The following is a 14,679-nucleotide window of genomic DNA, read 5'->3' as shown; positions in this document are numbered from 1 at the left end:
GGAGCAGGGAGCACCAACCTAGAGATGAAGAAGAGAACAAGAGAGAGCAGACATGATAGCCAAAAAAATATTGTGATAATAGCCTATTTCATTTAAAAAATCCGGGTGTGTTTTAGAATATCTTGAAATATACCTTCTCTGATTTCTAAAAAAAAAAAATAAAACGCGGCTTGATTTTTCAGGACTTTGCTCACCGTTAGTTAGAAAGGATCGCTCGCCTCTGTGCTTCTTCTTTGGTTGAGGTACCTTGGATTAGAAATCGCTGCTTCCACCTAGTGTATCCAGCCAAAAATGATCACAGCTACACGACATTTGTTGATCTCTTTCCAATGGTTTGCAATTTAATATACATTTAGGAAATACTGCCGGATAAGTATACCAGATATACTTAGTTGAGTTCTTTCCCCGCCACCACGCCACAAAATACAATAACGAAATAACAACAAAAAGACTTTAGTTCATATCAAAGTTATATTTATTTTATCTCTCTTAAGGCTTTCCAGGCTGTTCTCGCTCCTGTCGTTAGCTGATGTTTGTACGAGACTTTATTAGCGACAATGAAAACAAGGCAGCATTCAAAGCCTGTCTGTATTTCTTCACCTTGGGGTGCTTATGGATATATTATCGCTATTAACCTAAAAAAAAAAACGTTTAAGGTTCTTTGTTATTGATAAATGAGCCACATGAGAGCTGTTACTTACTTTAAACAGAATTTATTATTATTATTATTTAACTTTAAACAGTTTTCTTCGGGCCAAGAACTGCGTGTGACGTCACACTGGCTACCTGCTGTGACCTATCAATGCGTTCTTCGGGGTGGGCGTGGCTTCTGACATGCGAGGCTATAAATAGCCAAGAGCAACGCCAGTAAAGCTCAGTTCACAAAGCATTTATGCATCAGAGCAGCGAGTGTAATTTAAGCGCATTTAGTTTACAAACAGCACACATGTCTAGCACAACTCCAACTACACATCAAATGAATCCCACTTCTCCAATTCAGAGTTTAAATAGTACAGACTTTAACATGAATACTCCACTCACTTACACCTCAGTGGAAACTTGGGAGTTACTCATCAACCACTTTTTTGGTACAATTGTACCACAGTGGCAATCTCTGGTACCCTTCAAACCAGAGTACTGTGACCTTCATCTGCTTTCCACTTTGTTAACAGACATGCTGAAGTTTTGTAAAATGTTAGTGAGATCAACTAGGGAACCCACAGAGAATGGAGATCCAACCTCCATGCAGACCTCTGAGGTCTGTCTTCAGTCCATGGGCACAGACTGCCCCGAGAAAACAGAGGATACAGGAGCAAAGGACAGCATCCTGAATGAAAGCTCTGTGGATGAGCACGGTGATAATGAAAACTTAGAAACTCCAGGACTGGAGGCTGAAGCAGCCCTAGACTGCATATCTGTGGGTAATTCAAACACACAACTCGAAACAATAGACACAGCAAAGCCAAAAAAGAGCTGTATGAAGAAAAACTTCACAGCTGATAGAAAAGACTTTGACAAAACAGAATCTTGTCTCCTGGAAAACAATGTGAAGCTAGAAGTACCTGAGTCTGACACTGAGTCTTTAACTTTTTCTAGTATCAGTCTGCTGTCTGATTCTCTAAGTGAAAGCTCTGTAGAAGACCAGGGATTGGAGGCTCAACCAGTTGTAGGCTGCATATCTGTAGACAACTCAAGCTACAGAGATGAAACAGAAAGTCGAGGACTGAAAGATGAGGCAACCCCCAGATTTCAGGGATTCCTCAGTGACAGTGAGTCTTTAACTTCTTGTCAGATCAGTCCACTATCTGATTCTCTGAGCGAGGAAAAGTTGTGTGTCAACAAAGTTATTCAGATGGTGGTTTCAAAGGCCATAGACAACGTCGCCTCTAAACACAAGCTCTTCACAGAGCGCCTCACTCCTGACTGCATTGGTGATCGCCTGCTTGAGAAAATGTGGCCAGAAATTAATGACAAACATTTGGATCTATCTCCAAAAAGCCTAAAAAATATCCACGAGGCCATTTTAAAGGATCTTTGCAAAACACACAAATGCAAGGAAAAATATTTGATTTTTAGTCTGAGGGAGCAGCTTGATAACATTACTGTTCCAATCTTCACCAAACACCTGCTGGGATTACCAAAAAGAGTACTCAGTGTATCTAAAAACTGGGACGAGTACTGGGAGCTTGTGGAAAAATTCACTAGAGATCTGGTAATACACAGTATGGCCGAACTAAATGAGACGACGACATGGCATTCAGGAACAACTGACTTCATTGTACAGAGGCTTAGCCAAAAGATCTGGAACAAAATTTTGTCCAAAAAATATAAAATCTCCCTAGAGAACATTGAAGAACTCAGCTTGACAGTATACAATGATCTCCATGAAAAGTGGCATTCTCCAGGACAGTTCATGAAGTTAAGCAACCCAACGGTTGACGAAATAATTGTCAACACTTTCAAAAAGCATGCCAAGCTGAAGAGACAAAGTATCATCTCTAGGATTTTCTCATGTGCACACTAAATGAGTGCAAATGAGAAAAAGGTGTGCTATTTTAAGACAAGCACACGTGCTTGTCTTAAAATATTTATTTAAATTGGTCCATCTCATCTAAACTTAGTTTTAAAACCAAGTTTAGATGAGATGGACCCATTTTAATTGGCAAAAAAAAAAGAGTGGTTAAAATAACCACTCTTTTTCTCCTGCCTTCCTTCCCTCATCCCCAACTGGCCAAGGCAGATGGCCACCCCATTCCTGAGCCTGGTTCTGCTGGAGGTTTCCCCCTTGTAAAAGGGGGTTTTTCCTTCCCACTGTCGCCAAAGTGCATGCTCTTGGGGGTTGGAGTTTCTATGTATTATTGCATGGTCTTGACCTTGCAATAATACACCTTGAGGGAAGTGGAGGGGGGTGGTTGGCACCGTTTCTTAACTTAAAATGTCCAATTACAACAGGACATTTTAAGTTAAGAAACAGTGCCACACCAAAATAAATAAAAAAAATAAAAAATAAAATGAAATAAAAATACATTTTGTGTTGTTTCATTTCATTTGCTGAAAATGGGATATCAGATTAGTTTAGTGTGTAAATAAAATACCTTCCATCTGGTGTTGTACCTCTCTCTGTCTTTCTGTAAGGTAGATCACGAGCCAATATTTTCCCCATGACTCCCCACCAATCAGCTCGTGTCAATCTGGAGTTTACCTGCATACATCCTGTTCACTCTGTCAGAAGTTTGGCGCCTGCTAGTGATTTAGGAAACACCCCCAGATTGCCTGGTGATAGTCACAGTTTAGTGTGGGCAGTAGCCTGCTCAATACAGTGTATAATTACGTATATATCTATAACGACTCATTACGTTATAACTACATTAGTGTACTTTGTTTCCTTAGCTCAGGCCTGCTGGAGATTGCCTTTACTCTCAGAGGGACTTATCCGAATTAAAACAGGTCTCTTAACGTAGAGCATAGAATAGAACTTTATTAATCCCTTTGGGGAGGTCAATTTATTGTTTATTTTTGAGCATGTGGTTTCTTTGTCTGTTCTTCCCATCCTCACTCAACCTTAAAAAAGCAGTGCAGCTGCATGGCTGCAGATGTATGTATGTTCCCTATGTTTGCTAGTACCACTTAATTAAATAACCTGAGCTCTTTTTACGCCTCCACTTCACAGAATTCAATAATTAAATAACAACCCAAAAAGTTTCAGTTCTATTTATTGTTCATTCTTATGGCTTTGCACCTCTGACACACAAGGATAAATTCAGCAGCGTGTGAGAAAGAGGAGGAGAAAGTCGGAGCAGGGAGCACCAACCTAGAGATGAAGAAGAGAACAAGAGAGATCAGACATGATATAGCCAAAAAAATATTGTGATAATAGATTTTCCTCACATCACCCAGCCTTTATTTCTAGTACACACTACAACAAGTAATAAGAAATATTTAGTGGAAAAGAGAATACAGGTCAGGTAAAAAAGGAAAGTCAATTTTAGTTTTTTATTTACCTGAGCAGCAGATTGCAGATACTAGTATTAAAAATACTCCAGTAAACTCTGAAGTACTGATTCAACTTGTTTACTTATGTAAAGGTGAAAAGTACAGGCTCTGCCATATACTCAAAATAGTAAAGACAGTAAAATTTGATATTTCAATGACATTTCTACCCGCTATTTTTGTGCAAAGCTAAACTTGCTATATCATAATAATAGAATTATATTAGTACATTAGAATAAACTCAAGTATTTTCTGAGCCACAACATGCAAAAAACATGGAGACACAGCTTCATGACAGGAATTACAGGAATAGATTATTTAAGACAGTAAGGGAAGGCTGTGGTTTAGGAGGGAAAGCTGCCACGGTTGTGTTTCAAGTTCTGTGTTAATATGTTTAAGTATTGTATTCCTGGGTTTGGTTATCCTTATTTCTTAAGTCTTAGTGATCTTAGTTCTTCTTCCCTTGGTATTTATCCTTGCCTGTGTTAAGTCTCTGTTGCCTATGTCTCCCCAGTCACTGCGCTTTAGCTTATACGTCTAGAGTTGGTGTCCTCTGTCACTACGTGTTCCCTGAGTCCTACCTCTAGGTTGTTTTTTTTAATTTGCTGTCAAGCTTCCTGTTTTATTTTGATAGTCCTTGTCCTTGTCCTTTGTCAGCGTATCTATTTTGCTTCCTCCCTGCGTCGTCATGTCTAATTAGGTTCAGCTGTCTCCCTCCTGTTGTCTACTCTTTACCTTGTGTGTATATTTAGTGTGTGCTTCCTTCTGCTCCTTGCTGGTCTGTCTGCATGTTGTTCCTTGTGTGTCTCTGTGTTTCTTCTGCCCTTTTTCCCCATGTCTGCTGGTTCCTCATTTCTTGCCCATGTTTCCATCCACAGGTTATTTGTTTTCCTTAGCTTTTCCCCAGTTTTGGTTCATTTGTCAGTTTTTCTTTCCCTCACCAGACGTGTCAAGAGCATACTAATTGAAGCATAGATGAAAAATGGACAAAAAGTGCCCCATGCTGAGGTTAAGCTCAACTAAAGGCAAGCCCACAGGACCTTCTGGGGCCCCTACTTTTATAGGTAGTGGTCTACTACACCCATCCTCTCTAAATTTCCATTCTTGATCTCATCTCTGGCAGGTGGTGAACTCTGAAAAGTCAGTAAATTCCAGTTCCTTTGTTCACCACCATTAGCAGGTCACTCTGACCTGAAAGACTTTAGGGCACAGGTACCATCTGTCTTGCACTATAAAACCTTTGATGCTGTGCAAGACATGGCATCCAAACACAAATCTTACTATATTGATTACTTGGGCTCAGACCACCCTATGTGTTGTTAGATAAATGCAGGACTTCCAAAATAGAGTACATGAAACATTAAATGAGAAATGTAACGAAGTGTCACATGGTGCCAACCTTCATGACTTATAGTTCAACTTGAGATAACATTACACTCTTCAGTGTTACATACTGTTTCATTGGGAGTTTTTTATATATAAATGAGTTATGATCATAAATTTACTGATTAATTAATGATTTCTGAGTAAATAATGATTATACTCTTAACATATATTGTTTTCAACCTGAAAAAGGTCAAAGGTCATACTCATGAAATCTATATATGATAAATGTTGGATATTTGTATTTTGTTGTAATGTGTCTCTGGTAAAAGTTGATTATACAGCTTCTTGTCCTAAAATTAAGCTTATTTACTAAAATAAGGCCAATAATTGTGATTTCTCACAGGTGAACGCAGGATTAGCAGCACATCTCTGGCCTGCAGGCCTTCTCTATAATTAATTCACTTAAAGCATTTAAAACAGTTTGTAGTGACCAAATAAAATACAGTGCTACTATTTTCTACATGTCACAAACAGCAACTTACATTGATCTCCATGTTTCCCAGCCCATCCCCCAAACCCTCTCTTTTCCCTCTGTCTCATCCCTCCTTCTGTACAGTATCTCTAGGTCCTCAAGGTGAATGAGGCGGGGCAGGAACCTGATCTCAGTGTTGCTGCAGAAACCACATCCTAAGTTTCTAAATCAGGCAACATCGTCCATAGATAGTATGAGACAGTTCTGCAGCTACTGCCAGATGTACAGATGCGCGCATGCACACAAACACGCACGCATATCGAGCCGTCCACGCTGAATGTAAATGTCCTCTATTGCTGAAGTCTCAGTATGCTAACGAGCTGTTAAAATGCCATGTCACTACACTAATGAATATACATCAGTGGCCTGGTGAGGGTGACCTGCGGGGATGGGACAGAGGTCACAAGAGGTGGGGTGGCAGAAATCAGGACCTGAATGCACAGAACAAATTCACCAGAACACACACACACACACACACACACACACACACACACACACACACACACACACACACACACACACACACAGAGGGAAGCAACACAAGATGACTGAGCTGCCATTTCACCTATACCCACCCCACCCTTTCTCTCGCGCTCGCTCCTGATCCAGCTCTCGCACACCTGCACTGTTCTTCTTTATGTCTAAGAACGCACAAGACACAAAAACAAAAGGACAACGGCCAGCGTGGTGGTCCTTACCTCACCGTTCTCATCTGCGTCTCGTGTTCTGTCATCTTTTATCTTCCTCCTGCATTTTTGTGTAAGGAAAAGAATTGCCCGCAAGTCCGAATATTGCTGCTGGGACGCTTTAATACAGGTATGTCTCTATTTTCTATTAATTTCAAATGTTGTTTCATCAGTTGAAATGTCTTTTTCTGTCCTGACTGTGGTGAACCTAAATATTAACTATGTGAAGACTCATGAATACACAATGGTAAATATTTATTATATTGTCTACTGGATACAGTCTTGGTCATTTAATAATATGTAAAATCATAACTAGCAAAGGGAACTTCCTCTGAAGGAACAAACCTTTGGAGGTTGATATATATGCTAAGCTGTATATTGTCTAAACATTTAGGTGAATTTGACACCTTTTATACATATTGTTACATATTACATATTACCTTCTGTTTTGGAATAGTCATACATGTTGATTAAGTGTCTTGCATCAAATTAGCTCTTTTTTCTAAATGTTGTAGAATCTGTCATAGGACATGGACAGCTGAACATTTTATCATGTATTTTGAGCAATGCTGTTTAGAATACACGATAATATCACCAGTGTCAGAGCTCTGTAATATTGTAGATATAGTGTTTGGAAGAACTCCTGATTCCTTTGGGTATCCCTTTAATTCTGCTTGCTCCTGCAACTCTTAGTAACAGTGGTGTATCTTTTCAGACAAAATTGGTGTATGATCCTGAAAATGCAGACATAAAATGAGATCAGTATCTGTGTGTGATCCCATCTGCTGATTCAGCCTCAGATACTCAATCCTCGCGATGTCTGCAGAATAGAATATAACGTACCAAAACAGTTTTGCATTTGGGAGCCAACTTTTGGCAAATTAACTTCCCCTCACTTAGTTTGTTTGCCTTTGTTAAACATCACCTTGGCACATGATTTTCACCTTTGGCAGCTCATTGTGGAACAGCAGAGGTCCACGCATGACGCTTCAACCTCCCACCTCACCAAACACCTCCATGTCAGCAGTTTGGCAGAAAGAGAGAGAGAGAGAGAGCAGCTTTCACATCCTGTTTTCAAGTGTTTTTGCCAGGCCAGCAGAAACAAGAGAAGTCATTTCTCACTGATGGTACAGCATCTATAAGCACATTACTGCTATCTGATCAATAACAAATATGGAAACTCTCCTTTGTGTGTATCCGTGTTGATATTGTTTGTTTGGATGGTTCTACGGAAAGTTTGCAACAGTCTTCTATTTTATGGAAGTATAATGTTCGCTTTATTGCACGTGCTGTGATGTTTTTAGGGCTGAGCAATCTTTTTTCTTCATCTCACCAGTTTCTGTCGTCACTCTTCTAATAATGACTGGGAACCGCCGAGTTGAACCAAGCACCTCAGCTACCCCTACCCATCTGCCAAATGCAACTACCACGCCAGACCAAAAATCTGGAGGCCACAGTCTTAATAAGTTCATGAGTGAACTTCACAGCATCCACAGTGAGTTCGAGAAATGACTTAATGATAAAATGTATGAATTAACATTTGTAACCAGGAAAATTAGGAAAAAGGATTATAAAAATTATGAATGTGAGCAAGTTACATTTTTTTCTAGCTGCTACGGGGATTTGGTAAAGTATATGAAGAAATTAAGAAACTTGTGCACTATTAAGAAATTTGAACATCTCACATTTCTTATTAGTATTATCGGTGTTTTCCCAGTCAGCTGGAGGACTGGGATCGGATAGCTGCAATGATTCAGTCAGATATTATCCCCTAACAGCAAACAGTAATGCAAGTGATATAATTTCAACAAATATTTTTGAAGGCCAAAGCACAGAACAACATCTAAAATGCCATATTTGACACATTTGCTTTTATGGAGCAAATATCCCACATTAAACATATAGACATATTTTAAATGATATATATTTAATTTTAAAAAACCCTCCCTGGTAGTAGTGCATTACAAGTTTGTGTGACAATCATAGTTGGAAATCATTCTTTTTATATTTTTGTTGTTGTACTTCAGATTAAGTAAGTCAAATGTATTTATATAGCACTGTTTACAGATATATGTTGCATTATGCTACAACAATTAAGAGACAATACCAATAGACAACAACATTAAAACAGAATAAAAACTTAAAAAGAAGAAGAATGTCAACTGAACGCCCAATTTAACAGTATTCTTTTCAAAAAAAGATTTCACAGAGATAAACTGTTCCAGAGCCTTGGTGCCACAGACTGAAAGACTCTGCCCCCCCTATTCTTCAGTCTTGTATGAGGGACAAATAATAGATTTTGAGATATGTAGTCTGGAGCTTTTCCATTTAGTGCTCTGTAGGGAAGTGTGAGAATTTTAAAACAAATTCTAAAATCAACTGGGAGCCAATGTAAAGAGGATAAAACAAGGGTGATGTAAGATCACTTGCCAGAGTGCATTAGGAGTCTAGCTGCAGCGTTTTGTATTGCTTGGAGGCGTGACAGAAATGATTGATCTAAGCCAGTAAATAAGGCATTAGAATAATGTAGGCGCAATGACACAAACACATGAACAATTTTCTCTAGTTCAGAGAAGATTATAGCTTGCAATTTAGAAATGTTCCTTAAATGAAAGAAACTAACTTGAGTTATACATGCGTACCGCTTGGACAGCCATATGCATGCACGTTTTTTGGAAAATTTAAAATTGCATGCCAAATGACAAAAATGTAATCTTGGAGATGGTGATGTCCCTTGAAACGACACTTCAGAACAAGCACTTGAACTATGCTGTGATAATACCATGACATGACAGATGACAACACCTTGCAATATGTTTTAATCTGGATTAACATAACTCCAAATTATGGTTTAAAATTTCCATGGATTGTGCCCTCATAGATAACACTGTAGAGCTGTACAGTTGATTTACAATAAATGCAAAATTCCATAAAGACTTGAATTATCAGCTATTCAACAAATAATACAGGAACATTAGGGTTCATTGCACTATTTCCCAGTGTTCACTTTATGTACTCTTAATTCAGACAATGTAGAAATTTGTTTTATTTCATTTTGCCTTAAAACGATTTTAAGAGAAAACAACAAGAACTAAATTTTTTGTCAAACATTTATGTATGATTAATCTCTGTGCTTTGTGGATTTGCAGTGCCATCATGGGCTGTCGCTGCCCTTTGTATTGTGAGCCTGTGTATGGTGCTGTCCTGCGCTGTGTGCGTATGGAAGAAGTTCTTAAAAAAGGGGGACAAGGGCAAAGAAAAGGACAAGAAAAAGGGGAAAGAGAAGAGTAAGGGAGGTTGTGACACTGAAATGGATGGAGGTTACAATGAGGTAAGCTGTAAAAACACACAGTCTGTCTCCCCCCCCCTCTCCCGCCTGCAGACGCATTGTCCTTGCAATGTATCACAGTCCTGACATCCGGGTCATCCAGGACTACTAAAACTGTCAGTGTGTGTTCAGACATATGGATGTTTTGTACTCCTTCATGTTGTAATAAGAGTTGAACTATGGTGTGAGATAACTTGTTCTGGACTTTAATCAAAGCTGTGTGTCACACATTGCTCATGTATCATCTATTTCTGTGTCTGGTTGTGTGAGGGTACACAACATACAGAAGGAACATCCTCACAAGTTGTAGCACAGATTACCTGATGTGATGCATGTCTGTCTGCATGCAGTCCCTGAAAGATGAATGTGACAAAGAAACAGAGCTGTCAGATAACGAGCCCGAGGAAGACAAGAAGCTGGGCAGACTACATTTCACATTAGACTACAATTTCACAGATAATACGGTGAGTCCCAGCTATTCACTATGATGCGTTTTGCCCACCATCTGCCAGCTCTCAAAATGTCACATTTGAATACTTTTCTTCTCCCTGTCAATTAGCCAGAGTCTCTTTTCTCCCCCTTACATTCCCCTGTTATCATGTTCCAGCTGGTGGTAGGCATCTTGCAGGCTGCAGAGCTACCTGTGATGGATGTGGGAGGAAGTTCTGACCCTTACGTTAAACTCTATCTGCTACCAGACAAAAAGAAAAAGTTTGAAACCAAAGTTCATAGAAAGACCTTAGAACCCAACTTCAATGAGACTTTCACATTTAAGGTAAATTGTAATACACCAACATAAATAAAGGTCATTTCCCCTGACCAGCAGCTCTGTTAATATATGTGCAAAATGACTGCCTTTAATCATGTTCTCTGCTCTGCAGGTACCATACACTGAGCTGGGCGGGAAGAGCCTTGTGATGACTGTGTATGACTTTGACCGTTTCTCAAAACATGATGCTATTGGAGCTGTGAAGATACCCATGAGCAGTGTGGACTTCAGCCAGTCTCTGCAAGAGTGGAGGGACCTGCAGAAGGCAGAGAAGGAGGAGGTAGGAGAATATTATGACAGGGGGAGGGTGAAGAAGGGAGGAGCACAGAAGATGAATGCGTTTAGCTTTTTAAATACTACACAAAGCATTTCAGTCTTAGGAACTCCAGCTTCTTTTACTAATTAATAATTTATGCATTAAAATTTATTAAACATTCATCGAATGTGATACTCTTCTTTTTCACTACTCCTTGTGTGTATTAGAGTGAACGGCTTGGAGACATATGTTTGTCCTTGAGGTATGTCCCTACGGCAGGGAAGCTGACAGTGGTGATTTTGGAGGCCAAAAATCTGAAGAAAATGGATGTGGGTGGATTATCAGGTGAGTTAAGCAGCAAAAACTTTGAAATCATCTCAGATTTAAAGCCTTTGGCAATAATCTTTTTGACCTTTTTTTAGTACTGATAATTTTCATGATTCAGTGCAAACCAATTAATACAAAATCTAAACATCTAAACATATGTCTCTCTGTGTAATTGATGATTTCACCAGGTGCTCTCTTCAAACTCCAGATTTGGTAGTGCTGGCTCAGTTTTGGTCTTCTAAATGCCTTTTTAGTACTGTGCCCACTTTCAAAAAGAGGACAATTGATGTTGTGCTTCATTGATGGAGTTACTGCATCCATGCCAGGCCGTTGGTCTGCTCTGTGACATAAAAACTCCCTGTTCTCATTTCCAGACCCATATGTGAAGATCCACTTAATGCAGAATGGGAAAAGACTCAAGAAAAAGAAAACAACAATTAAGAAAAACACTTTGAACCCTTACTACAATGAATCCTTCAGCTTTGAAGTACCTTGTGAACAGATAGAGGTACACATTTTTAATTGCAAATACAAGCACACAAATACAATAATCAGCACTGATATTTGTGCATCTGTATTTTCATTTGTAGAAGGTGCAGGTAGCAGTGACTGTGCTCGACTATGACAAGATTGGGAAGAACGACGCTATTGGGAAGGTGTTGCTGGGCGGGAACAGCACTGGAACTGAGCAACGCCATTGGTCAGACATGCTGGCCAACCCCCGGCGGCCAATAGCCCAGTGGCATAGCCTTCAACCAGAAGATGAAGTCAATGCACTAATTTCCAACAAGAAATGAAAGCCTGGAGGGATATAAAACTCAGCATTTACCTCAAATACTTCTAATTTTTGTTCCTTTAGAATGTTAAGCAGCTTAACTGACTAATTCTACTCAATGATAACTTGCTTTAGCCATGACAATATCCAAGTCTTTAAAACAGGCTGCAAGCTTTTCATTCCCTCCTCCTGCTTCTGCCTTATCAAAGATGCATCACTATGTACAGTGTTATTAAAGCAAATTACATTTTTTTACTTGTAAGTGTCATCTGTTCTATGATGTCCACCAAGAAAATTACACTTACGCAATAGACAAGCCAAAGGGCTGAAAATAGGCACTTGTATGGCTGCTATTAAGTGCCTGATTCATTCTTTTGAAATTCATTTAGGTACGTTAAATTTCTATTGTATTCCACTGTAACATTTTACAAGAAAAATAATATCATTAAAGGTTAATATAGTGCACTGTGACTGAGGAGCCAAGAAAGAGAAGCCAAGATAATTTCTAGGCGGCACTTACAGACTTGTTCCTTTGCTCTAGCCAAAGTGGAGAGTGGGAACAGGCCCAAATCTCAACAGGAATATTTTATTTTTCCTGTCTTGACAGAATTTGAAAATAGGAATTTGTCACATTTGCCTTTCTTGTTTTGCCACAAAAGTAAACCATGGGCATTTCTAACAGGGACTAGTGATGAACACAGACTTTGTATAGCCATGCAGAATGCTAAAAGAAACTAAAGCAAATAAATTGTTTTAAGCTCGTAATTGCATAAGCCACAAAGTGGCAATTTCTGCAAAATAACACAAAAAAACCCCACTTCACTCTTTAATGACAGGTCTTTATTTCTAAATTTTAACCGGTGGGAAACAGTATTTGTTAATCCTAATTGTGCATAAAATTACATTAAACCATGACCCATCCTTTCTCATTTTGGGGATATAGGTGTTCACACATTTTTTTTTCTTTGATTAAAAAATATATCTGTGAAGTGCAGATGGCCGCACGATATAGTGTAAAGTAATAATGTGCACATAGTGAGCGCTGTAGTGTTTTGTCCTCATGTACACATAGACAGACAAATAGGAATTCCATGAAAAAATTATGGAGGAAGTTCATTTTCATTGAGGAACAACAAGGGTGCATTATTATAAGTGTAGATAATAGCTATCCTAATATATGCAGCTTTAATTATTTTAATAAACTGGTCCTTTAAACAGCTCAGAGGGAAAGGCCTCTGTGTATGCTACAAAGCCTAAAGCCCCACAGAAAAATAATATTTTTTCTCAAATAATTAATTCATTGCCATGCTGCATTTTGCTGTGTTTAGAGAGGTTACATCCATTATAGTAAACAGGCATGTGAACAATAATGATACCATAATCGCTACTGCAGTTACTGACTTTAGGTGGGAAAGCTCAGGACAACCTCACAACAAATCTATTTTTGGTTTCAGTTTTTAGGGATCTGACTTTAAAAGTAATAATAAAAAAAAATGTTCAGATTGCTTTGATAAGACTGCTTCTGTATAACAAAAGATTCAAGTGTAAAACTCTGAGTTCGACATCTCAGCTGCCTGAGGAGACCCTGACTTATCCTGTCTATGCAGAACTAACTGGATAATTAAGTTTTACCATGTGCAAAACCCACAGGATGTTACCTGAAATTAATAAAACATTTAGTGTGTTATCAGTTCTGTTCCCTGTAGGAGATTTACACTAATGTTTGGTGATTTCATAGCTGTAATGAGTGATTTTGCAGCCAGTGCATTAAGAGCAAGTTTTGTTTGGATTCTGTAAGGCTATAGCTTATGAAGCAGTCCATCCAGTGCTAGTGGTGTGGCAGAGAGACCTGTAAGTGTGCCAGCGAAGCAAAACTTTCTATCCTGTCCCCAGCAGGGCTCCATCACTGCTGAATCCCCTCCTTCTAAATCCTTTCTCTCCTCATTTAACAGTCCTTTGGGGCTGCTACAACATGCATCAGCATGAAAAAAGCTGAAGTGTATTAAATTATTGTGAGAGATCCCATCTGGAGGTGCTGAGACTTGCGACGTCCTCCTTTTTGTCCTCACACTAACTCTGTAAACTGCAGATGTCGCTGTAGAGGCATTTTGATCAGAACTTAAAATCATGGACAGGCCTACCTTTGGCATTTTTCATGGAGTCAACTATGTAATGGTGACATGATATGGGTTTTTTTTACAGGCAGCAAGCAACAAAGTGCTGAAAGATACAATTTAAAATAGGTTATTTGCTTAATTGTCTGCTATGTGTACAAACAACAATGGTCCATCCCATGTTAATGACTTAATAATATTTTTTTTCTTGAATGATTCACAGGTCCATGTTGAGAATGGAACAATGGCGCAGATTATGACTGTCACCCCACAGCAAGGCAGGCTGGGACTTTTTGTTTACATGTTCTGCTCTGGCTCCATCTGGGTCTTTATAGCTTCCTTCCACAGTCCAAAAACATGCATACTTACTAAATGTAGTAAAAAGATCACAGCTGACACCAGATGACACTGGCGAAGTGTGGTGGCAAGTGCTGTGCAATAACATAGCTTTGTCTGTGTTAAGTGTAGGTTGAAATAAAGTTAACGTGAAAGCACAGATTCTTTGTTATGTGTAGCAAGAGAAAGTTATTCCTGCACTAATAGTCCAGTAAGCAGTGCAGTAATATACACCAGTAT

The 14,679-nt window shown here is 39.0% G+C and overlaps 2 protein-coding genes across 2 annotated transcripts; both read left to right on the top strand.

Annotated features, from left to right (window-relative positions):
• Positions 1-36: 36 nt before the first annotated feature.
• LOC147324624 (uncharacterized) lies at positions 37-3,699 on the top strand. The gene has a single exon (XM_086298562.1). It carries the CDS (start codon positions 893-895, stop codon positions 2,522-2,524), a length of 1,632 nt encoding a protein of 543 aa, XP_086154688.1. The 5' UTR covers positions 37-892; the 3' UTR covers positions 2,525-3,699.
• A 2,873-nt stretch (positions 3,700-6,572) lies between these two features.
• syt1b (synaptotagmin Ib) lies at positions 6,573-12,184 on the top strand. Its single transcript, XM_086298565.1, has 9 exons — positions 6,573-6,664; positions 7,871-8,029; positions 9,684-9,865; positions 10,213-10,326; positions 10,470-10,637; positions 10,744-10,911; positions 11,115-11,232; positions 11,589-11,722; positions 11,805-12,184. Exons 2-9 carry the CDS (start codon positions 7,894-7,896, stop codon positions 12,009-12,011), a joined length of 1,227 nt encoding a protein of 408 aa, XP_086154691.1. The 5' UTR covers positions 6,573-6,664; positions 7,871-7,893; the 3' UTR covers positions 12,012-12,184.
• Positions 12,185-14,679: the final 2,495 nt, after the last annotated feature.

Source organism: Aulonocara sp. 'chitande type north' Nkhata Bay, linkage group LG7, assembly GCF_057382095.1.
Source record: "Aulonocara sp. 'chitande type north' Nkhata Bay isolate Kocher_YH1m ecotype deep benthic linkage group LG7, A_spYH_male_GT1.1, whole genome shotgun sequence".
In the NCBI taxonomy this organism is placed as follows: domain Eukaryota; kingdom Metazoa; phylum Chordata; class Actinopteri; order Cichliformes; family Cichlidae; genus Aulonocara; species Aulonocara sp. 'chitande type north' Nkhata Bay.
Note: the sequence above shows the minus strand (reverse complement) of the source record. Positions and strands in the feature narration are given on the sequence as shown.